Raw genomic sequence first — 22071 nt, 5'->3', positions numbered from 1 at the left:
ACTCCCATCTCCCTCCCAACCCTGCACCTCCAGGTAAAAGAAGCTAAAGTCACCGAAGTACAAATAAACGTTGCGAGAGAGAACTACCGGCCAGCAGCAGAGCGCGCATCCCTGCTGTACTTCATCCTGAGCGACCTTTGCAAGATCAACCCCATCTACCAGTTCTCTCTCAAGGTAGATGGGAAGTGAGGAGGGACAGAGATGTCTGTGGGTGGGACAGGGTTGAGGGAGCACAGAGATTTCAGCTCTCATGCTGCTGACAAGACCCCAGCAGCCACAAGCTGATGCCTGCTGGGATCTTCCTCAGGCCTTCAACGGGGTCTTTGAGAAAGCCATCCAACGTGCGATCCCCAGCGACGACACCCGGCAAAGGGTGATCAACCTGACAGACCAGATCACCTACTCGGTCTATGTGTACACTGCACAGGGCCTCTTTGAGAGAGACAAACTCATCTTCCTGGCACAGGTTGCCTTCCAGGTAATCCCTGCAAATGTCTGGGGCTCCTGCTGTACAACAGGCATTCACGTGGCTTTAGACAGTTTGTTCTCTTACTCTGGTGCTGCTGTGGATGCTCAGAGCCTCTCGCCCCCCACATTGGGGCCATGGGCGTTGGGTGGCTATGATGCCACACTCCCAACTTTCAGGTCCTGGCCCTCAAGAAAGAAGTGAACCCAGCAGAGCTGGACTTTCTCCTGCGCTTCCCTTCCAAGACCGGTGTCACGTCCCCTGTGGACTTCCTGCAGCACCAGGGCTGGGGTGCTGTCAAGGTGGGTCTGTGCAGTCCCACTGTGCCAAGGCACTGCCAGCACAGCCCCTAGTGCAGGGTACAGGGTCACCTGCAGGGTGAGGATGAGCAGAGCCCAGGAGTGATTTAGTCCTTCTCTGCGGGACCCAAAGGCACTTTCAGAAATGGAAGAGTTCAGCAGCCTGGAGAATGACATCGAGAGCTCAGCAAAGCGATGGAAAAGGTTTGTGGAGATGGAGGCGCCGGAGAACGAGGTGTTCCCCATGGACTGGAAGAACAAGACAGCCCTACAGAAGCTGTGTGTGCTGCGGTGCCTGCGCCCTGACAGGATGACCTATGCCATCAGGTATCTGGTGCCCAGCACAGGGCTCTCCTGCAAGAGCCCTGGGGTGCCACCACTCCAGCTGCAACCAGTGACTGCTCCCATCTCACAAGATGGTTCTATTTTTCTGTAGGAAGTTTGTGGAAGAGAAGATGGGAAGCAAGTATGTGAAAGGAAGGAGCATTGATCTCTCTGAGGTGTATAAGGAGAGCAGCCCCTCCACGCCTCTGTTTTTCATCCTCTCCCCTGGTGTTGACCCACTGAAGGATGTGGAGGCACTGGGTGAGGCTCTGCCCACCCCAGACGGGCACCAGCCCTGCTGGCCATGAGCTGCTGTGGGGCCAAGCAGCCAGAAGTGCATGGCCCCAGCTCAGTACTGATACTGACAGCAGACATTCCCCTCCCAGGCACGAGGCTGGGTTTCACCATTGACAACGGGAAGATCCACAATGTGTCACTGGGACAAGGCCAGGAGGTTGTGGCAGAGCACGCCATGGAGGTGGCAGCTGCAGAGGGCCACTGGGTCATCCTGCAGGTGGGTGTGGGCAGTGGGCACCACAGGCTGCACAGCCCTGACGGCACCTGGGCACACCAGGCGTGGTCACCCCACTGGTGATGGCAGTGACACTGCCTGGCCTAGCTGGCTGTACCAGCCCCAGCTGGGTTGTACTGCACCTTCCCCCTGTGGAGCCACACTAGGAACTGGGGGGGAAGTGAGATTCACAAGGTCCAGAGAGTTTCTTTTGCAGAACATCCACCTAGTGGCCCGGTGGCTGGACACGCTGGAGAAGCTGGTGGAGCACCACAGCCTGGAGAGCCACGCCGAGTACCGGCTGTTCATGAGCGCCGAGCCAGCCCCCAGCCCCGAGGCACACATCATCCCACAGGGGCTGCTGGACAACTCCATCAAGATCACCAGCGAGCCGCCCACGGGCATGCGCGCCAACCTGCACGGAGCCCTCGACCTCTTCTCCCAGGTAGCCCCTGTGCCACTCCTGCCCTTCCACCGCTGCCTCCTCAGGGCCATTCTGGTCAGCAGGGATCACTCATCCCCTCCCTGGGCTCCACAGGCTGAGCTCCTCAGGGGTGTCACCGCTGCCAGGGACACTGCACCCGGAGCCAGCCCTTGCATCCTCCTGGAGTGCCCAGAGTCCCCTTCTGGCAGGGGTTTAGGGGTAACCTGAGCTGCCCGAGGGTTTCCAACACAAGGAAGTGCCAGGTCACCAGTGCCTTTCCTGAGGCTGAACATGGAGCTGCGCAGCTTTGCCATGAACAAGCTGCCTCAGCTGCCAGCAGGCCATTGGGGTGTGAACTCCTAATTCCTTCATAAACAGATGAGTGCAAAAATTACCAAGTAGCAAATCATTAAAATACAATTGTATGCTTTTTTTTTTCCTAATGAACACTTTTGGTTCTCTTTTGCCTATGGATGTTCTTCACTAGAGGGACATCTGATAGCAATATTCAGCTGCAAGCCACACTCACGTTCCTCTGCAGGAAACACTGGAGCAGTGCAGCAAAGAAACCGAGTTCAGGTGCATCCTTTTTGCACTTTGCTATTTCCACGCGGCGGTGGCCGAGCGGCGCAGGTTTGGCACGCAGGGCTGGAACAGGTCGTACCCCTTCAACAACGGCGACCTCACCGTCTCTGTTAACGTCCTGCACAACTACCTGGAGGCCAACACCAAGGTGAGGGATAACAAGGTGGCTGCTCCTCAGCACAGCACACACTGCAACAACTGGCCTTTCTTAGAACATTCATCAGTCTGCAGCACAAACACTCAGGAAGAAGCCCAGGGCCAGGAGCAGTTCCTCCCCTGCTCCCTGCATGCTCAGGCAGGGGAAGGGGATGAGGGCCTGACCAAGTTGGGTGGAAGAGGCACCAGGCACCTGGCCCATGTGCCTGCCCTGACCCGTGCCTTGGTGATTGGGTGGTTCCACCTAAAAAGCAAAGCCCACCCCAAGAATGCAGGTGCAGTGAGCAGGGCTGAAATCACACCTTTAGAACTGCCCTCACAGACGTGAACAGGGCTGGTTGGAAAAAAGATAGGATTCAAATCACAGATGGCCGTGTTCATACTGGGACAAGGAGAAATCTGTGGGTGATCAAGAGACACCCCTTTCCCCAAGCCCCTGTGGGTCCAGGGACTGTCGTCTCCCGGCACAGGTCAGTCCTGGAGCCATCACTCTGTGGTTGCATGGGGAACTCCTGGGCAGCAGCTCGGGAGCCCCAGCTGGAGCCTGTCCCCACAGGTACCGTGGGATGACCTCCGGTACCTCTTTGGTGAGATCATGTACGGGGGGCACATCACTGACGACTGGGACCGCCGGCTGTGCCGCACATACCTGAGCGAGTACGTCCAGCCCGAGATGCTGGATGGGGAGGTGTCCTTGGCTCCAGGGTTTATGATCCCTCCCCGCATGGATTACGAGGTAAGAACCATTGCAATTTGCTGTAGAAAACCCCTGCTCTGGATAAATGTGCAGGAGTCCACGTTCCCTCTCGCTCACCAAGGGGAATGTAGGGAGACAGTCAATCCCCTGGAAATGTGCAGAATTGCTGCAAAAGTAATTCCTGTGGTTGAGATGGAAAGGGAAAAACTTGGCTGAGACACAAGTTGAAGAAGAGCCTGGGCAGGTGCTGCAAAGGGCCCCGTGAGCGGGGACAGGTTTTCAAGGTTGCAGGGAACTTTGGGCTCCTTTGGCTGTGCTTGCAAGCTAACGGTGGCCCTGACCCTGCGCTCAGGCCTACCACCAGTACATCGATGACAACCTGCCAGGAGAGAGCCCCCACCTGTACGGCCTGCACCCCAATGCTGAGATGGGTTTCCTGACCGTCACCTCGGACAGGCTCTTCCGCACAGTGCTGGAACTGCAGCCCAAGGAATCCGAGGCTGCCGGAGGCTCGGGTACCTCCCGGGAGGAACAGGCAAGTCAAGTCCTGTCTCTTTATGGGAGAAATTAACTGATTTTTTTTTTAAGGTGGGGGAAGTAATTACAGTGGGAGAAAAGACCTTTTAAGGGTGACAACTGAGAGGCTAGCGAGGGGAGACAGATACAGGCCAGGAGGCAAGCGAGAGAGCAGGCTCCCAGCAGTAAGGAAGGGACAGCAGAGGGAGGCGATTCCAGCCCAGCCACGCCGTGGTCATCGGCCCAGGGACAGCAGCACACGCAGCACAGGCAGGAACCTCACGCCCTGATGGGGCCAAGATGCACCACTGGCAACATGTGGCTTACGTGGGGCTCCTCAGATGATGGAGCTAGCTGAGGAGCCTCCATTCTTGAGAGCAACTACTAAAAAAAGAGACTTAAAATAATTTGTTTTTTAGAAGTCTTCTTCCTGACTCCCTGAATTTTACACTTTAATTTCAGCCTCCGTGGCCTCAGGTCTCTTATCTTGGCTATCAAAAAACAACGATAGCTTTTTAAGAGCAGTTAGTAACAGAAAGGAGCATTAGTAACAGAGGAGGAGGTACAAAGAAACACCAGGGCAGAAAAAGAAAAAAATCTTACCTACTTCATTACATGGAACCTGCAGCATTTTTCTCTGGGCAAGAGCAGTTTATGGCATTCTCATTTCAGGTGAAGTCAGTCCTGGATGAAATCATTGGGCAGCTGCCGGACCCGTTCAACATGGAGGAGATGATGGCAAAGGCAAAGGAAAAAACCCCATACACTGTGGTAGCTCTCCAGGAATGTGAAAGGATGAACATCCTGACCAACGAGATCAGGCGCTCGCTGAAGGAGCTGGACCTGGGGCTGCAGGTACACAGCAGGCAGCTGCCTGGCTCATCTCTCAGTATTTCCAAAGCACTCTCTGCCTTTGCTGCAGCTCTCACCCACCAAGCTCTGCTCCCTGAGCCCACGCACACCCCTGGGGCTGTCCCACCATGGCTGCAGGTGACACTGCCTGGACTCTTCTCTTTTTCAAAGGGAGAGCTGACGATCACATCTGAGATGGAAGAGCTGGCAAATGCTCTCTTCTATGACAACGTTCCAGAATCATGGACACGTTATGCCTATCCCTCCCTCCTCAGCTTGGCAAACTGGTATGCAGACCTGCTCCTGCGGATCAGGGTGAGCAGAGTGTGTGTGACCGCCAGAGCTTGGGGTGCCCCAGGACTCCCCCCACCAGTGCACTGGTTTATTGGTAACTGGTTTATTTCTCAGCCTGAAGTACCTGAAAAGGGCTGTTACTCCAGGAATGGGAGCACAAGTCTGACCAGGGCTCCCATTAGAGACTATCACTGTAGCAAAAGAACATTATCTCCCCCCCCCCATTTCAACTCTGGGTGTCCCATAAAAAAAATAATAAAGTTGGCCTTGTTGAAAAATAACAGCAGTATTTTCTGCACTATGAATTCAGAGTTTTAGCTTCATTGCTGCAGGGGAATCTGCTGCTTATTCCTCCCACACCACCTCCAGCCAGTCCCCACTCTGCAAGATCAGCTGAAGCAAAGCATCAGCTCTGTCACCGTGGCCTGCAGCTCACAGCACATTCTCCACCCTAAAGGACTCTGCTGCTTTGTTTTCCAGGAACTGGAAGTCTGGTCAACAGATTTTGTGCTGCCTGCATCAGTGTGGCTGGCAGGATTCTTCAACCCCCAATCCTTCCTCACAGCCATCATGCAGTCCACAGCCAGGAAAAAGCAGTGGCCACTGGATAAGATGTGTCTGGCAGTGGATGTGACCAAGAAGATCCGTGAGGACATAACATTTCCCCCTAGAGAAGGCTCCTACGTGCATGGGCTGTTCATGGAAGGTAAGAACTGCATCTCTGAGATGTTTCAGATGTGGAACAGGCCCAGCTCAGCCCCTGTCCTTCATGCAGCCGAGCAGTGTCAGCACTTGCCGGCTGGTGGTGTTACTGTGTCACAGTGCCACCACCCCACGCTGGTGGCAGCTCAGAGCAGGGAGCCCTGGCTCCACCTGGCTTCACCTGGCTCCACCTGGCTCCAGCTCAGCCACCAGCTGAGGGCACCACTGCCCAGATCACACAGCCTTTCCAAACCAGAAATTTGTGTTTTAGCAATGCAGGCTCCAGCTCATGAACCCCAGGGCTCCTGGAGCTACAGGGCTCTAGTGAATACATTTGTCACATTGTTAGTTGATGCTCAAGTATGACAAATTTTGAAATTTAAATCCATGATAATTACTGCTAATGAGAGGGAAGAAGGCAGTTCAGCAGAGCAGCTGAGGGGTCCACTTGGACAAAAGCAGGGAGCACATGGGACAGCACGTGATAGATCCCACCACGGGCAGTTCACCTTAAACTCTGTGATTCCCATATAAAGCCATGCTGAAGGGAGGGGTGGGGACAGAATTTATTCAGACATCCCACACACAGTAAGGCAAATGCAGTCCTGGGTCACAGTGAGATGAGAACAGACCTAACCACCATTGAGCCGCTCTAGCCAGCCTTCCCCTTTGAGCTCACAGCCATCAGCAGTTCTGAAGCCCCCAGCGAGGAGCCCTGGCGCTGCCGGGGCCCTGACGCCCCGTGCCGTTGCAGGCGCGCGCTGGGACGTGGCCTCGGGGTCGATCGCGGACGCGCGGATGAAGGAGCTGACGCCTGAGATGCCGGTCATCCTGCTCAGAGCCGTCCCCGTGGACCGCATGGACACCATCAACGTCTACGAATGTCCCGTCTACAAGACACGGATGCGAGGGCCCACCTACGTCTGGACCTTCAACCTGAAGACGAAAGAAAAACCCGCCAAGTGGGTCCTGGCTGGTGTGGCTCTGCTCCTAGAGGCCTAGACTTTAACGACAATGGAAAACAGAAGTGCTTTTGCTTGTAAAAACCTCCAAGTTGTGTAATTCAGTCTATGTTTGATTGTAGCAGAACCATTTTAGCAAAGTATCAATAAAAGCGGTGCTGGAAGCGCTGCCATGTGGAGCCTGCTCTCGCAGCACACGGGGTTCTCAGGGCGGATACTGGTTTTCCACTGGTGGTTTCTGACGTGGCGCTGGTGGGGAGCCAGACCACCGTGGGAAGCCAGACAGAACAACTGCACACAAGTGCCTGACTCCTTTCTCTCTTCTGGCTCTCCATCTTCCCACAGCTCTTTGTGTGATGGCTCAGTGCAAACTGAGCAGAAACTCCTCCCGCTCCTGCACGGAGCACGTGTCTGGCGGGAGCAGACGGGAGAAGAGAGGTGCAGATTTGGTCCAGCTCACCCACACCCAACCTGCACAGCCCAGAGAAGCTCCATATTTCTCTACAGAGCAGCAATGATAATAATCAGTTACAACCATCAGCTTTTTTCAGGTGCCAGAAATCCTGCTTGTGGCACTACCAGATCAGAAACCCTTTCTCACATCCTACCCTGCACTCCCACACCTTTTTACCTGGCTTCCAAACAACTTCTTTGCAGGATGTTATGGTTCAAGCCTCCTACTTCCAGCAAGTAACATCCCACACCAGCACCAAAAGCCTTCTCCTGCCCTTCCACAACTCATGAAAGACACTTGTAACATATCTGAATGTGAAGGAGCTGGGCAAACCCTGCTGGGGGGAGGCCATAGCTAGGTAAGGAAAAGGGATATGGGCACACACAGCTTCCTGGGCACCCACAGCAGTGCCAGCTGCACAGACTGTGCACGCAACAGGAACAGTGATGTCCTGAAGCTCACAAGGGCTTCAGTTATGGAGTGGAACCACCAGGAACCCCAGGACACCACAAAACAGAAAAACAAAACCAACTGTTCCTGTTAACCAATACTACAAGGGCAAAGCAAAGCCCTGATTGGATGCAAAGAGAAAACATTTTAAGTATTCCAGCAATGCTTTCTATTGGCTGGTCAAGATAACACAAATACAGTCTGTCTCTGAGAAACTCTGAAAGGGACATTTCAGAAAAGGGTTTTACTTCCACACATGGAAAATACCACTGTATGGGCTCTCTGTCAGTGCCCCTTCCAGAAATTCTAGTAGACAAAACCCAGTCAGGACCCGAGCACTGATTCCCGTCCATGGCAGCCCCAGAGGAATCAAGATGTGCCTGGTTTTCCCCACATCACCTGCATGTCCATCATCTTTCTTTCATGACAGAGCACTGCAGCTATTCACTGCAGTCAGTGCAATAATTCCCCATAATGGCAGCAAACTCACCCAAAGCAGCAACTTTTCTTCTTTCAAAAGAAATTCTTGATCAGAGGTGTGACAAGCTTCACCCACAGTTTCACATAACGATTTGGCTGCTCAAACGTTGATGTTGAGACCACACCTGAGCAGAGGTAAAGCTGCTCTTGCTCCTGAACAGGGAAAGAAACATCATCTCAGTAAATCCGAAGTGTTAAATTACATAATGGTCTTTCAGAGAAGCAAATTCTCAGATAAAACTGACCAGGGATCTTGCCACAAGTATGCACCATTTCTCCTCAAGAATTTGCAATTTAAACTCTTACAAAGAACAAGGGTAGAGGGTTTTGCCTTTTTGTGCCCCACAGTTGCATGAGCTGAGCTTCGGTTTCAGAAAACTCCTCAAGGCCAGGCTGTAATTGCCAGAAAAGGAAACCTCACCCAGACCTCCTGGGACCGGCTCATGTGGCTCTTTCTAGACACAGCTCAGGCGCCGTGTTTGCAGATGAATGTGCAGTCGTGATCTCAGCTAAATTACCAGAAACACTCGGGCCCCCAGAGCTGCACCCAACTGCTGAGGGAGGAAATGAACCACTCACAGCACGTGAGAGCAGCACTTTGATCACAGGTAAGTGGGGTTTTTAGCACAAACAGTCAGGTTTCATGATCTGCAGGCAAACAAGGAGCAGAACAGCTCCTGGAAGTTTGTTCATCAGTTTTTTTATAACTGAAGCTGTCACAAACAGCAGAAAATACTCTGCACTACTTAAATTCAGGGTGGAAAAGGGAAGCAGGAACCCAGTACAGGAACGTAACACCAAAAAGATGAACCAAGACATTAATCTGCCAATTCACTCTAATTTGAGAGCCCTCAAATGCTCCAAGAGCTCTAGTCAGCCCTGCTGTGAGGATTCTGCTCCATGACCATCCAATATGGTGAGATCTGAGCACTAGAGGCAAGGCCAGTTCCCTGAATCAACCTCAGTTCATTCACAGAAGCACCCAAAGACACCCAGACCACTCATATTTCTTCCCAAATCTCAGCACACGCTTTCAAAATGGAACTGAACATTACATAGGCAAAGTGATTTCATGGCAGCATCCCAGGAATGGATTAAGCCTTCTAAAAAAGACCACAGAAAGTAAACACCCAGCCCATCTCAGAATCAGCTTCCAGCAATCGGGAATGGTTTAAAGCCCTTTGAATGAGATCACTGCAGCCCTGTGTAAGAAAATTCCTTTGTGTCACATTTCCATTGATTTTCCCCTTCCATTAGAAACAAGCAGAGGCAAGATATGAATTGAAATACTCAAGCAACTCTTCCAGTAATAGAATTGTTTTTGATTAGATACACTCTGACTCATCCCAGGGAAGAGCCCTGATGCAAGAGGGCAATTCCCATTGATCTTGCAGACAACTCTGCCAGCACCTGCCTCACACAGTGCATTTCTGAGGTCTCCAAGCCACATAGAGGCACCAAACTGATCTGCTTTGAAACAGAACACTGCAGGAGAAATGACTTGTGACAGTCAGTTCCAGCAGAAGATTCAGTCAAGACAGCTGGAGAACCAGGCAGGATTTGGAGCAGCAGCAGAACTGCTGAGCATTCCAAGCTGCCTGATTAAAACCAAAACAGCACCAAAAAACCCTGGGACACTGAATATCAAACCACTTTAAAATGTTTGTGTCAGGATTATATAATGTCGTATTATTATTCAAGATAATGATTTTGTCATAGAACTTCATGGGCTTCCCAGCCAGTCCAGAAACCCTCTCCCAGTCCAAGCTCAGATATTCCAGGGCTCATTACCCCTGAACCTGTCACACCCTGGGCAGTGCCCAAATGCTGGGGTAACGGCTCAGAGGTGCAGTGTGGCTGGTGAGCAGAGCAGGCAGCAGGTCCTCCAGCAGCTCTGTGCACATCCTGAGCACTCCCGGTACCCGAGGTCACTGGGGACACACATTCCTTCCCGTTATGGCCTCATTTCCCAGCACTGGGTACTTGCAGCAGGCAGCTCATCAATAGTCACTTCACTGACAGCTCCTCAGGACTCCCCATGCTCCAGCAGCTTTTGAGTTACGGTAGCTGCAGGTTTTTATTGCCACTGCATCATCAGCATTCTCTGTGTGACCCAGAAGGATGACAACATCCCCACTGCACCCCAGAATCTGCTGCTTACCTGATGGAGCTGCTGCTGCAAGGCTTTATTTTCTGTCACTATGGCAACCTGAGCTTCCAAGTCACGATGAACTGATCGATATCCAAAATTTGGAGAGCCAATCAGGGTCAGGCAGGGCAGGTCACTCCCTGCCAGGTACAACCAGAGGCCTGCAGGAAAAATGAGGAAGAGAGGCAGCATGACAGCCAAGGGAACGGCCAGGGTGGGCTCACATGATCCCTTCACTCCGAGTGAATTAAATGCTTTAAATGTGGATTACAGATTCTGTACAGGACCTCAAGAGCAGAGAGCAGCCCCCAGGGCCTGCAGGGCTGTGCTGATGTGTGTGACTCGTGGGGTGCCCTGGCACAGCCCAAATCAGTGTTCTGACTGGGAGTGCAGGAACACACTGCCCCAGAACAGCCCAGAGCAAGTGCAGTCACTGCATTAGAGGCTGCTTTGCACCACAGTGAATTCAGAAACACTGAGAGAAGACAAACAGGTTTTCAGTGAAGGAACCAGCCCCAAAGCCCCAGGCAGACAGGCTAGGTCTGTCCAGCCTGTCCCAGGGCCAGGGACTAACCCCCATCCCAGGACCATGACATGAAAAGGCATCTCCCAGCTCAGGCAGGTGAATTCACATACCACTGTGAAGAGACACAGAAGATAAATGCAAATTATTTCACTCCAGTTCCAGAGGAGGCACCAGGGATGAGATCAGACTCTTGCCAGGGCACCTGGCCCCCGCTGCCACTCACCAGCACAGCTCCCACAGCTCTGCCAGCACAGAGAGCAGGCGGGACAGAGCCCAGGACAGGTTTTCAAGGGAAAAATGGAAACATCACATTATTCTCAAGCACACCACTGCAGCAGGACAAGAAGGAACAGCCACAGGAGAGTCAGGACTGCTGCCAAGGAGAGGCTGTGTGGCCACTCTGCACAAATGGAGCCAGAAAGCCTTTGCTCTCCTCAGCAGAGCCCTGAGTGAGTCCTCAGTAGAGGCTTATCCCCATGGCTGGTCACACACAGACTGCAACAAAGAACCCGTAGCATAAAAACCACCTCAGCCTTAAAATAGCAGCAGGTTTCCCAACTCAGCCCCAGAGCAGTTCCAAGAATGCCTTGAGTAAGATGCTGCCGATTCACTGCCAGTTCCTGTAACCTCCTCCCCGCCCCCACAGCACACTCACAGAGCTGGCACTGCCCTAATGCACCTCCACCCCCCATGGCGGGGCTGGGCAGCCCACCACAGGAGCCACAGGAAAGAATCCACATGGCACAGAGTTTTGTCACTTTCTGCCACCACACAGGACCCTGCCAGGGGCTGTCTAGTGCCTGACCAGCCAAAGGCTGGACCTCTGCCCAAGCAGCAGCCATGAGGAACAGATTCCTTGCCTTCCCAAGTGTCCTGTGGCAGTCCCACAGCCTTTACAGGTCTCTGGTTTCATGGCCATCTGGCAGGATCTGCTCAAACAGTGACTCACCTTCCAGCAAGGGGAAGCGCAGCTTCCCAGCGCCAGTCAATAGCAGTAACAGAGGCCTGCAGGAAAAATGAGAAAACCCTGCCACCAGAACTTGCTTGGAAGGGACCCTGATCCCAAGGGATGTACCCGTGTCACCCCCAACACCACACCCAGGACAGTGGCAGGTAGGCTCTGGGATGCCACATTGCTGGCAGTCCATCTGTGCAGCACTCTGCTACATCTGCATGGTGCTGAATGCACCCAGGAGAGACACCCCTGGGAACACCACCTGACACTGTGCATGCAGATACAAACATTTTAAGGGGAGTGGGAGGGGTATGCAGCACAGCCCCAGTGTTTGGGGTATGTCAGCAAGATCCCATGGGACACTAAAGGGGGTCTCATGTCTCAGCCCAGAGAGGAAGCAGCAACAGGCACTATTTGCTGCTGGGGATCTTATGTCCTCAGTCAGGAGCTAGGCTCCATGTGCTCCTTGTGCACATGCCCTTCACATCTCCAAGGCTTCCTCCCTTCCCTCTTGTGTCCTTGTCCTCTCTGCCGAACACGTGACTCCCACAGAAGGAAAGAGGTGAATCCAAGGTGTGTCCAGGGCAGAGCATGCCAGAGGAGGAGCTGCACACTGCTCTTCCCAGCACTCTGAAGGGGAATGGAAACAAGGCAGTAAATGTCTCCAACTGTCCCAGGCACAGGAGCTACTGAACTCCAAGCCCTGCATCCCTCTCCAAACAAACACCACACAGCAGAGAGCCCAAAGCACTGTTCCATGAGGCCTGGCTGGCCCAAACAGAACCAATGACCATCTGCACTTTGGCAGCTGGGAAAAGCAGCACTTATTTCTAGGCTCAGTTTATGCCAAACCACATTCCACTGGGAGTTTGCAGTGCTCAACAAAGGCAGAACCTGGGAACCACAGATCGCTCAAGCATGTGCATCCTGAAAGACACAGGACACCCCAGGCAGGCAGGCAAGGACCCGCCTCGTGCTGCCCCGTGTGAGATAAGGGTTTTCCCTGCACTCCTAACTGTGCTGGGGAGGGGGACCCTGAGATCTGCTTGTCCTTTCAACACAGAGGCAGCCAGTAGCACCCAGGGATTTTTTACAGTTGAGGCTGACACTGCAGCTTTCCCTCCCCGCCACCTCTGAGCCTCCCTCTGAGCACCCCTGAGAAGCAGAGAGATGGAGCCATTCCCACTAACAGCTCTCTTCGAAACAGGAACAGTCACAGCCCCGGTGCTCCAACCACAGCCCAAACACTCCAGCTGGAGCACTGTGCTGAGCCTGTGGGAGCTGGGCATAGTGTATCCAGCAGGAATCCAGGGTCTCCCAGAGAAGACCAGGAGGGCAGCATTCATTAACTCACTGCATGTTAGTCCATAGTCTTTCTTCAGCCCCCTGCCCTCTGGCTGCCCTGACTCCCATAAGCACACGCTGCCACTCCTCACACACTGTATCCCCTGTGAGCTGTCAAACAGGAGAAAATCCCCCAACACTCACAGTGTCCCCATACACATCTGCTGCTGGGAAGGCCCCGGGAGCAGCTCCCCTCGGGCACCTGCCCCAGATACTGCTGCAGGGTCCCCAGCGGAGTCAGCACTTCTGCCTGCTGAAACCAGCCCAAGGGATACAAGAAACTGCACCACGGCACTGACTGCATCATGAACACATCCAGATGCTTCCTTTCCTTCACATCACGTTTCTCATCCAGGCAGTGCCTCAGTGCCACCACAGGGACAGCTCTTACACCATCTCTGTGACTGTACTGGACTGGAAATCCAAGGGTAAGGTATCCCCCAAGTAATCCAAACCCTCCAGGTTTACACAAACAAGTTGTTTGAACCTTGGAGGAGTGTTCTGAAGGTTAAGCCCAGACTGGCACCCAGCCAGCCCATTACTCCTTTCGCAATCCAAATGCACAGCTCTCCCACAGCTCTGCACAAGACCCCTTGGGATAAGGGCATCTTACCTTTGGCATGGAACGTCCACCCAGCACGGGAGTACTCCTGTAGCTGCACCCTCTCCTGCTGCTGCAGGTAGCAGACCTCACTGTAAAACTGATGTTCAATGTAAACGTAGGCAGCAGGGATGGCACCTGCCACCCCTTTGGCACCAAAAAACCCATTGACCTCTGGTGAGGCCAGGAGGATCCGGTACTCAGCCCTTGTGCCCAGGATGAGGTCCATGTAGGCCTGTGTCAAGTTGAAGTAGCCAGTGGTGAGGTATATCCTGGCATCCCGCTCAGCCTCCGTCAGCAGTGTCTCTGTGACCATCTCATCTATTTGAATCCCAAAAGGTTTCATTTGGATTAAGGGATAGATCCAGGTGTCGGGTTCTGGTTTCAGGCTCCCAGATGCTTGAGAGCCTTGCTGGGATAGGAGGGAGCTGCCTGGCTGGCTGCTGTGGAAAGTCTTTGCATGAAGGAGCTCTTGCCGTGTCCGGGCAGAGTTGATGACCTCCATAACCCTCCGGTTGGCAATCTCACAGTAAGCCACTTTGTCCCCTAAAGGAAAAGTCAGAGAGAGCGTGTCTGAGGTCCACAGGCACAGAGCTACGTGTCATCTACTACACACCAGGAAAAACTACTGACAGGACATGGATACAGGAACAAATAGGAGCCAACACAGAGTGCACATGACTCTGTCTTAAGGCCTAAACCAGCTCTTTCAAGGTCAGCAGAGCTAAGTTACAGAAGAGAAACGTTCAGCAACTGGCAGTGGCCTGAAAAATCCCCTGAGAAAGGAAAGGACGAAGGCAAGGCTACACTGACAACCAAGAATGAGCTGAACACACAAATAAACTCCCACCCCCAGCCTGAACTCACATCACCCAGCAGTGCAAGGCCAGGACAAAAACTGATGACACAATCAGCCTGGCACATCACTGTTCTTCTCTGCCCAATTTTACGCTTGTTCCCAGTCTTCCTGAACTGATTCCCATTTGATTCCCAGAACAAACTCTACTACAAGAGATTAATTACCAACAATAGCGGCACAATCATAAACATGCACACCCAGAGCACCTGGAATTGCAGCTGCTAATGTCAGAAAAACTTCTCAAAGGATTGAAGTTCTTGTTTAAGGCCAAAAGCAGCACATTTATGAGGCATCACTGAGACGGTTGTAGAGTTACTTCCAGCCTCTGCAAGCCCTGCCAAATTAGCCTGTGACAGCCACTGTACTGGGAAAGCTCCAACAGACCCAGTCCTGAAACTCAAGGAATCTTGATTTTAATTCTGGATGGCACAAAACAGGACAGCCCACAGTCTGAACAATGGTCAGACACCCAGCAACACCCACATGGATGGAGTCTAAGTCATACTTAAATAAACCCTGGCTGTCACTCCTCTCCTCTGGGTTCCATCACCCAACCAGGTGAGACAACTCCCCCCTACCTTGGTATGGGTGTACCATTCCCTCCATCATCTGGACTGTGTCATCCTGCCGTAGCTGCAGGGACACATCTCCAATCGCGTCCACAAGCTCTGTGAAGAAGTCTGCGATCTCGGGAGAGTCCCGCAGCAAGACATAGCGGTCCTGACGATTGGTGAAGTACAGATCACTCAGGTTTGCGCTGAAGAGAAAGGGAAGAGACGGGTACAAGATTCTCAACCTTCCAGCCCAGGCTACAGGCCTCACTCTGGGATAGCTGCACTAAAGCACAAATTGGCCATTTCCTTCAGAATCTCAAAATATTTTTCCCTCTAAGAAAGACTTGCTTTCATGTGAGAATCTCATGTGTGGGAACTGTGGTTGCTCTCTCATCTCAGAAGAGCATTGATAGGATCACGATGGAGTCCAGATGTTCAGGCAGCTCTGGCAGCACAGACACCCTGCCCAAAGCCCAGCGAAACAAGCCAAGGCCAGACGCAGCAGGACTCACCCGCTCAGGATCACATTGTCATCAAAGAGATAGACCTTGATGTGCTGCAGCCCAATGGTCTCATTGAAACGCTCTGGAATCAGGAGCCGGAGAAGTCCACGCAGGTTTGGAGTGTGGAAGAGGGACACGCGGACTTGCTCGGGAAATCTCTGCAGCAATGGGATCAGCATTGTTCGAGAATTCTTCCTGCCTGGGAGGGAAAGGGAGCTTCAAACAAAGATCACAAAGACAGGACACATCATGACACAGCTCTTCAGCTGGTTACAGGGTGAGCACCCCTCCCATCCACTGGCACTTCACAGGTTTTCCTTTTTTCTTTGTTCTTTTTAAATCACTTTCATTTGTACTATGTCAATATTGAAACTGACATCCAGGACAGGTCTGACACTTCTTAGGCTTCTTAACCAAGCCTCAGCAGCACTGGTAACACATCTGCAAGAGTCACCGCAGGTGACCACAAGTTCCCAATTCAGCGTGCTGCTGCTTCCAACAATTCTCATTCCCCTTTCAAAATGAAAATGTAAGTGAGCATGATGGGTAAGGGCAAATGCACTAACAAATGAACCAAGCAAGATTACACAAATTGCACAGAATTGGCCCTTCTTCCTCCTACCACCTATTTTTGGAAGAAAAACTGCTCAGCTTGAAGACTTTCTGGGAATATGCAGTTCTGAAACATAAAAGACCAATCCTGTAAGGTGCATGCTTTAAGCAAGTAGGTCCAATTGGCCAAGATACCCACTCTGAAAAGAACTGTCTCTCTAGCCTAACAGTAAAATCAGTCTCTGACAAAAGCAATGAGTGGCAATTCCTACCCCGGGAGCCCCTGGTGTAGTCGAGGAGAATGGAAACTCTGAGGTCAGGTGAGCTTTTTGCTTGCAGTGATTTCTCCAGTGTTTCTTCTAAGCAATACACCTGCAGAGAGAGTTCTCTCCTCATTACAAAAGCAAATACACTTTCCAAGGAAAGTGCTCAGCAGCAGGAGACCATGGACCTGGTGTGAGTCCTCCCTCCTTGTGTCAAGCACAGACAGTTCAGACTTTGCATCTGTCAGCCTGGCAGCTTCCATCAGCCTAAAGCCACAGATCAAAGGCCCTCAGTTTTACATGTCCACATTCTTCAGGTCTCACAAAAGCAATTACTGTTAGCAGAAAAAGTCCCAGTATCATTTCCAAATCCCAGACTCGCATCACGAAAGACAACCGTTGGTAGGAATTCACTGCAGTTTTATTCTTTAACTGCAAGGTTGTTTGTCACATGCAAATTCAAATCCTGTGTGCAAGCCCAGACAAAGATGGGCACAAATCCTATGCAGGCTCCATCCACCTTTACCCTGCCAGGGCATTTGCTTCCTAACATCAGATCACGGCCAAGGCCAGGCTTCTTCTTAAAGCCCTTGGGCAAAAATACTTTTGTTTCCAGAGAAAAGAACAAAATAAGGCAAATACCATGAGGCAAAGCTGACCTCGATCTCTAATGCAGAAAAGCAATCCTCCATCTGTGTCCTGCACCTGGAGCACCAAACAACAGCGCTACACACCTAAGCTCAAATCTTGTTCAAGAAAAATGCCAGGGAAAAATAGATTTCCGTGACCTGAGTTTTACAAAGCCCCCCTGAGCACTCTGAACACCAGGCCAGTCCCTTCTGACAGGTCCAGGCTAGCTATCCCCTGAAGAAGTGCAGCAGTTCCCTGGCTCCATACCAGACCTAAACCAGAAGCGCTGCCTGCCTCCCTTCCACATCCCTTCCTGGCCTTCCCAAACCCTTCCACACTCACCAGCTCCTGCTCAAGGAGTCCTGTTCCCAGGTACAATGAGGCCATCACCACCCGCTGCTTGGCTGCTTTTATCTGCACCTGAGAGCAGCAAAACACAAGTTCAATTTCACACAGGGTGTCTGGTCCTGAGGAGCCATCAGCCCAGACCTGGCAGTGCTGCACTCCTCTGGGAGGAATCCTTCACCCACATCTCTGCTCTGGCTCCCTGGCCTTGAGAAGAGGAAAGGGTAAAATGGAGAATGGCGATGTAAAACATATGGAGCTCTGTGGAGCCACAGCAGCACCACCGCTGCATCTAAAACTCCAGGAAGAAACTAGTGCTTTCTGGGAAACTGAAGGCCACACTCCCTGCATCTAAACCTATTCATATGAGAACAGTTACCAGGCAGCAGCTGCAAAGCTGGGATTGTATCAAAAGCATTCCCACAACTTGCAGCCCACACCTTACCTTCAGGAGTTCATAGAATTCCGCCGGGGATGAAAGCACCTTGACGTGCGAGCTGGAGATCCCAAACTCTGGGACCAGATTCCTGATCCACTGGAACCTGTGTGCTCCTTCTGGACAGAGGGAACACGGTGGGGCAGTGATTACTGGAACAGGAGGGGTGAGTAGTGGGGCTAGAAGGAGCCATGATGATCTGTGCAAAGAAAGATGGAGAAATTCTTTATAGTGAAACCTTTGCTTCCCAGAAAGACTCCAAACAGGTCAAGGAAGAGCTGCAGCCAGGGCCAATACATGGCAGGGATCCACAATGGCAAGAATGCCCTTCCCTTTCCATAATCTGATGTGGATCACCAAAGCCAAATGTAGAAAGAGAAAAACACAGGGAAAATGTGGAAGAACAGATCTGAACATCACCAGCTCCTTCCCTGAGGTGGCATGGAGATGAGGGGAAACAACTCCATCAGGACAGCGTGGGAGGGCAAGGAGGCTGGGAGCTGCAGAAAATGAGTGTGGGCGCTCAGGTGTCTGGCAGTGCCGTGGTGGTACCACCTGTACCTGTAACCTGAATTATCTCCATCACACACACATCAGCTTGGCCATGGCCAACACTCCCTTCATGTCGAGTTTCCTCCTCAGCTGGGCTGAAGTTGTTCACCTTCCAGGTTTAAAGATCACACTGCTTTAAAGAGAAAAATGCCCCCATCCCTCAATCTTACCCAAAAATATATCTACAGCACACAAGGTGGCCAAGTAGAAGCCCCAGCAAAGACAGAGCAGTCACACCCCAAGAATGACCCACAAGAGGAGCGACTATGCCCAAGCAGGAATGCACCAAGAGCCACAAGAGGGATCCATCCCTCTCTAGCAATGGCACTGGCATTCCACAGAAGTACAAGAGAGGATCACAGATTCCCCTGCAAATCTCACAAAAGCTGTGAAGGAAACGTCACGAAACTCTTTCTTCAGAAAGAAATTTCAGAACAAATTTCATTTCTTTGAAGTCACTTTGGGAAGAAACTAGCTTACTGCCAGCAACACACAGCGGGTGACAGGAAGCAAGCAGCAACTTCTCCTCTCCGAGGTTTCACACATGCAAATTCATCCAGTCATAGAATATCCCCCAGCAGGAGTCTGTTCGCATGACAAAACCACATTTCAACACAATTAGCAGCAGCAGCTCCCATGAGATCCAGGAATCCATGAGCAAGGGACTGAACTGCATCCCTGAACCGGACAGGAACCTGACAGCAAACCCCGCTCATGGGAGCCGGGCTGCTTGGGATGGAACCACAGTGGCTGCTCTTACCCTGAGGACCACCAGGTCCTCGGGCCAGCAAGCAGCCACTGTCCTGTGGTCCATCCTGATGATTCCACCATCACCACACATCAAGAGGAAACTTAATCACAACCTTTACCAGAATTCGTTATGAGGAACTTTTGGCTGAGGAACCCTTTTACCACAATCCAGATCCCAAATGAACACAAATTCCAGGAAGATGATTTCACTCATCTGGTTCATGATACAACCCTGGATCTTCACAAGGTTTCCAAACATCCTTACAAGGAAACCAGTTCATAGTGGTGCTTCCTGGAAAATCCACGAATTTGTCACTGACTATTCATGAGCACCGAAATCTGATCAGTGAGTGCAGGAATTCCTGGGATGGCGGGTTTTAACAGATCATGTGGACTGGGCTCAGCCTGAATACCCAGAAATGACAGAGATCACCAGCACAGGCTGTTAAAAACAATTCAAATATCCCCTAAAGGGTGCAGAAAAAATTAAAGCAGAACAGAAACACAAGAAATACCACTTTTCAGGCACATTCTCGTAAGTCTCTACAGAACCTGAGCACATCTTTGCTCACCTCAAGCCTCATAGGCCACACAAGGAGAGCAGATTCCCACTGTTCCATGGCACATAGAGCTACAGGAATTCTCACTGGATCCAAAAACACAGGGTTTTAAAACCCACCGAATGCTCAACCCACAGAGCAGTGGCGTAGCTGGGCTCTAACCCAGCCCCGCAGGTCACAAACAACATCCTCTGGAATTATTCCCAGGGAGGAAGCAGTGGCAAATTTTATGTATTTTACAATAACAATCAACAGAGATGAATACTGTCCTCATTATCTCACTGGCCAACCCAATTACACTTCCAGAAGCCAGACCAGAGGCCAAGCAGACACTTTACAGAAACATGATTCCCAGAAGCCATTTCCTAGCAAGGACCGTTGGAATTGTGAGTCCACCTGCACCTGCCTCCCTGCTGCCTGTGGCCCTGCACCTGCCTGCCTGGAGCCAGGGGCAGCTCCAAAGGCTGCAGGCAGCGATGGGTTGAGCTTGGAGCATCTGGACTCTGACTGGAACATCTGGAGGAACATCAACCTGCAGCACCAGTACTATTTGGTTTGATTCAGATTAATTCTGTATAGGTCAATTTACCCCCACTAATTGCGTCCTCCAGATTTTTCACTCCTGAAATAAGTGTGCCAACATTGTTTGATCTTTCAGACCAATACTGAAATTTACACCTTATTCAGCACTGAGAACCTATGGCTTTTAGAATCATCAAATAAATCTGTAATTTGCTCCAGCCACAGAGCCATTGGCACAGCAACTGGCTCCCAGAGCAGCAGCTTCTACCCACCAGCGACTGACATCAGCTCAGTGACTACCTGAGTACAACCAATCCTTGCAACCACGCACACACAACTATCAGAAACCACATAACATTATGAAGAAATCATCAAAATTCCACACTGTGACAAACCAGGTTTCAGAGGAACAGAAAATGAACCAGAGGGGAGCCCTTTCCACGTACTTCACATCACTGAGTTAACCAGAAAGAGAAAACGGAATCAAAAGGAACCACCTTCTGAATAAAAAGTTGACCCTAAATAGAAACAACGGATTTTTTGGGTTGTGTTCTATTTTTTAAAGTGTAGGTTTGGTACAGAAACTCAGAATGGAGCTGAAACTCTTATTCACTCATAAACCTCATCCTCAGAGGCAGAGTGAAGTGAAACTGCGGGACACAGTGCTATCCTTTCACCCACACACCCATCACCACACGGGGGGATCTACACTGATGCTCTTTGAACTCGGTGACTGCTTTCCAGGGCTCAGCCTAATTTTTCTGCCCTAAAAACACCGGTGAGACCAAAAGAGAAGCGTGGAAAGAATTTCCTTGATGTGAACAAGATCACAGAGCAGAGTGATGATCCACCTCATCCAGGGCCAGGCACAGAGGGGTGACAGGCCCGTGTCCCCGGTGGCGGGCACAGAGGGGACCGGCTCCGGTGCCGGCCCCAGCTCGCCCCCCGGGACCGGCCGGGCTGGCTGCGCCGAGCTGCACCCATGACAGCCGAGGGGCGCCCGGCTCTGCGGAAAAAGAGATGTCGGCTGCCCGGTGAAAGCGTGTGGCAAGGAAACGGGAAAGGAAAGGAAATAAAGCTCAGCTGTTGTCCTGGGGGCGATCGGACAGTGGGGCGAGCTGAGGTGTTTGCGAGAGCAGAGCCCAGCCCGGCTCCGACACCGGCCCGGGGGCACCGGGCCGCCCCTTTACCCCCCCCGCAGCTTTCCCAAGGAGCTGGAACGGGCCGAAAAGGGGAAGAGGCGATCGGGGGGTGCCCCGGTAACACGACACCGACTGCGCGGGCGGCCGAGGGCTCCCGCTGCCTCCCAGCCCCGGGAGACCGGCGGGGTCCCGGCCGGTCCTTACCTGCGGGCGCGGCGGTCGCGACCGCGAGAGAGGCGATCGGAGAGGCGGCCGAGCAGCGCGGCCAGGCCGAGGCGGCCCCGCGGCAGCCAGGCCGAGAGCCGCCGCCACAGCGCCGCGCCGCCCGCCGCCATCGCCCGCGCCTTCCGCTTCCGCGCTGCCATGGCGACACCGCCTTCCGCTTCCGCTTCCTGCGCTGGCCGCGCCCTCCGCAGCCCCGCCCCGCCCGGGCCCACCCGCGGCTCCGGGAGCCCCGGCCCGGGCACACGGGGTGTCCGCCGGTGTCCGCCTGCCCGCGACCGCCGAGTCCGGGAAGGGCCCGGGAGGAGCTCAGGAAGGGCTCGTTGTCCGGCGGGCCCGGGCCGGGGCTCCCCCGGTCCCGCACACGTGGGACGGGCTCCCGCGGAGCCAGATCACCGGGCAGTGCCACCCCCGGTGTCTCTGCTCCCCTCGGG

The 22071-nt window shown here is 52.6% G+C and overlaps 2 protein-coding genes across 3 annotated transcripts in view; one reads left to right on the top strand and one right to left on the bottom strand.

The window, feature by feature from the left end:
- The window catches only part of DNAH17 (dynein axonemal heavy chain 17), a 32218-nt gene extending 25390 nt beyond the window's left edge, over positions 1-6828 (top strand). Inside the window, exons 67-80 of the mRNA XM_058852279.1 lie at positions 34-174; positions 308-478; positions 646-768; positions 899-1092; positions 1202-1350; positions 1476-1603; positions 1818-2045; positions 2566-2757; positions 3322-3501; positions 3815-3997; positions 4651-4833; positions 5002-5145; positions 5605-5830; positions 6581-6828. Of these exons, the coding sequence (XP_058708262.1) occupies positions 34-174; positions 308-478; positions 646-768; positions 899-1092; positions 1202-1350; positions 1476-1603; positions 1818-2045; positions 2566-2757; positions 3322-3501; positions 3815-3997; positions 4651-4833; positions 5002-5145; positions 5605-5830; positions 6581-6828 (2490 nt within the window). The remainder of the gene's footprint in view (positions 1-33; positions 175-307; positions 479-645; positions 769-898; positions 1093-1201; positions 1351-1475; positions 1604-1817; positions 2046-2565; positions 2758-3321; positions 3502-3814; positions 3998-4650; positions 4834-5001; positions 5146-5604; positions 5831-6580) is intronic.
- On the bottom strand, positions 6369-21853 carry PGS1 (phosphatidylglycerophosphate synthase 1). Of its 2 annotated transcripts, none has more exons than XM_058852281.1 (10): positions 21620-21852; positions 17899-18088; positions 17451-17528; positions 16488-16587; positions 15673-15862; positions 15185-15363; positions 13760-14293; positions 10334-10482; positions 8183-8325; positions 6369-6762 (listed from the first exon to the last, which is right to left on the bottom strand). In XM_058852281.1, the coding sequence occupies exons 1-9, from the start codon at positions 21778-21780 to the stop codon at positions 8206-8208; spliced, it is 1701 nt and encodes a 566-aa protein (XP_058708264.1). In that variant the 5' UTR covers positions 21781-21852; the 3' UTR covers positions 6369-6762; positions 8183-8205. The 2 variants fall into 2 exon arrangements, with proteins under 2 accessions (XP_058708264.1, XP_058708265.1); XM_058852282.1 differs by having other exon boundaries at positions 6710-6829; positions 21620-21853.
- Between the last annotated feature and the right edge of the window lie 218 nt (positions 21854-22071).

Source organism: Poecile atricapillus, chromosome 17 (genome assembly GCF_030490865.1).
Source record: "Poecile atricapillus isolate bPoeAtr1 chromosome 17, bPoeAtr1.hap1, whole genome shotgun sequence".
NCBI classification, from domain to species: Eukaryota; Metazoa; Chordata; class Aves; order Passeriformes; family Paridae; genus Poecile; species Poecile atricapillus.
Note: the sequence above shows the minus strand (reverse complement) of the source record. Positions and strands in the feature narration are given on the sequence as shown.

Bases quoted from the DNA above. Each gene is read 5' to 3' on its own strand.
- PGS1 (XM_058852282.1), bottom strand. From the start codon at position 21,780: ATGGCAGCGCGGAAGCGGAAGGCGCGGGCGATGGCGGCGGGCGGCGCG. The intron at 18,089-21,619 runs GTAAGGACCGGC...TTCTTTGCACAG, and splicing joins CGCGACCGCCGCGCCCGCAG to ATCATCATGGCTCCTTCTAG. The intron at 15,364-15,672 runs GTGAGTCCTGCT...CTTTCTCTTCAG, and splicing joins GACAATGTGATCCTGAGCGG to CGCAAACCTGAGTGATCTGT.